Source organism: Caenorhabditis briggsae, assembly GCF_000004555.2.
Source record: "Caenorhabditis briggsae complete genome, chrV, whole genome shotgun sequence".
In the NCBI taxonomy this organism is placed as follows: Eukaryota; Metazoa; Nematoda; class Chromadorea; order Rhabditida; family Rhabditidae; genus Caenorhabditis; species Caenorhabditis briggsae.
Window position 1 is genome coordinate 16,037,790 of NC_013488.2, and position 782 is coordinate 16,038,571.

At 34.1% G+C, this 782-nt stretch overlaps 1 protein-coding gene across 1 annotated transcript in view; it reads left to right on the top strand.

Annotated features, from left to right (window-relative positions):
* The window catches only part of CBG22638, a gene marked incomplete at both ends in the record, with an annotated part of 6,532 nt that overhangs the window by 564 nt on the left and 5,186 nt on the right, over positions 1–782 (top strand). The window contains 2 exons of the mRNA XM_002638163.1: positions 1–15; positions 565–653. The exon at positions 1–15 is cut by the window's left edge and continues 185 nt beyond it. Coding sequence (XP_002638209.1) covers positions 1–15; positions 565–653 — 104 coding nt within the window. The remainder of the gene's footprint in view (positions 16–564; positions 654–782) is intronic.

Consider the following 782-nt stretch of genomic DNA (forward strand, 5'->3'; position numbering starts at 1 on the left):
GAATCGACAACAAAAGTATATTTTGAATCGGACCAAATTTATTTTGCTATTCAAAATTGCACATTTCTGGTCCATTTGGTACATTTTGTACAAAATATCCAAAGATTCCGTGAGAAAACATTAGAAGTAAAAAAAAAGCTCTTGAAAATTTGAATATGAGCTTTTAGCGCGCTGGCCGTAAACTAGAAAGCTCCCACTCGGCCACTCGGCCACCGGATACCAACGGATGCTACATACCGTATTTCCTCTAATAGACGCCCCTTATATTTTTTACAGACCTATTTCTGTTTTTGCGCAATTGATTTTGTGTGTACACCAATTACAATTCAAGTTTCCTACCCACTTCGAAATCGGAAAAATGTTGAAGCAATGCGACAAAAATGGAAATTTTCCGATTTTTTCAAAATCCAAAGTTCAGTCAAACATTCCAAATGTGATACAAATACCAGAAATACATGAGAAACCTCCTAACAAATGACTAATAACAAGTAAGCTGGAAAAATCACCTGTTCCAAATAAAGTTTATCTTTTCCCGAAAATTAGGCGGACTGATCAAATTTCCAGGTTCAAAGGAATTCAGAAAGAGCAAAATCACGAAACATGAAGAAATCGCTGATGGAACAAATCTTTTTGGTTGTTTTCTGGTTGGCATTGTTAGTTTTTATATTTCTCATAATCCTTTTAATTTTTATTTTCCCATTTTTTCTCATGGTTTACAGTTTTAACTATTATCGAGATAGAGAGGTAAATTTGGAGATACTGTAAAACCTCTAATAGAACGA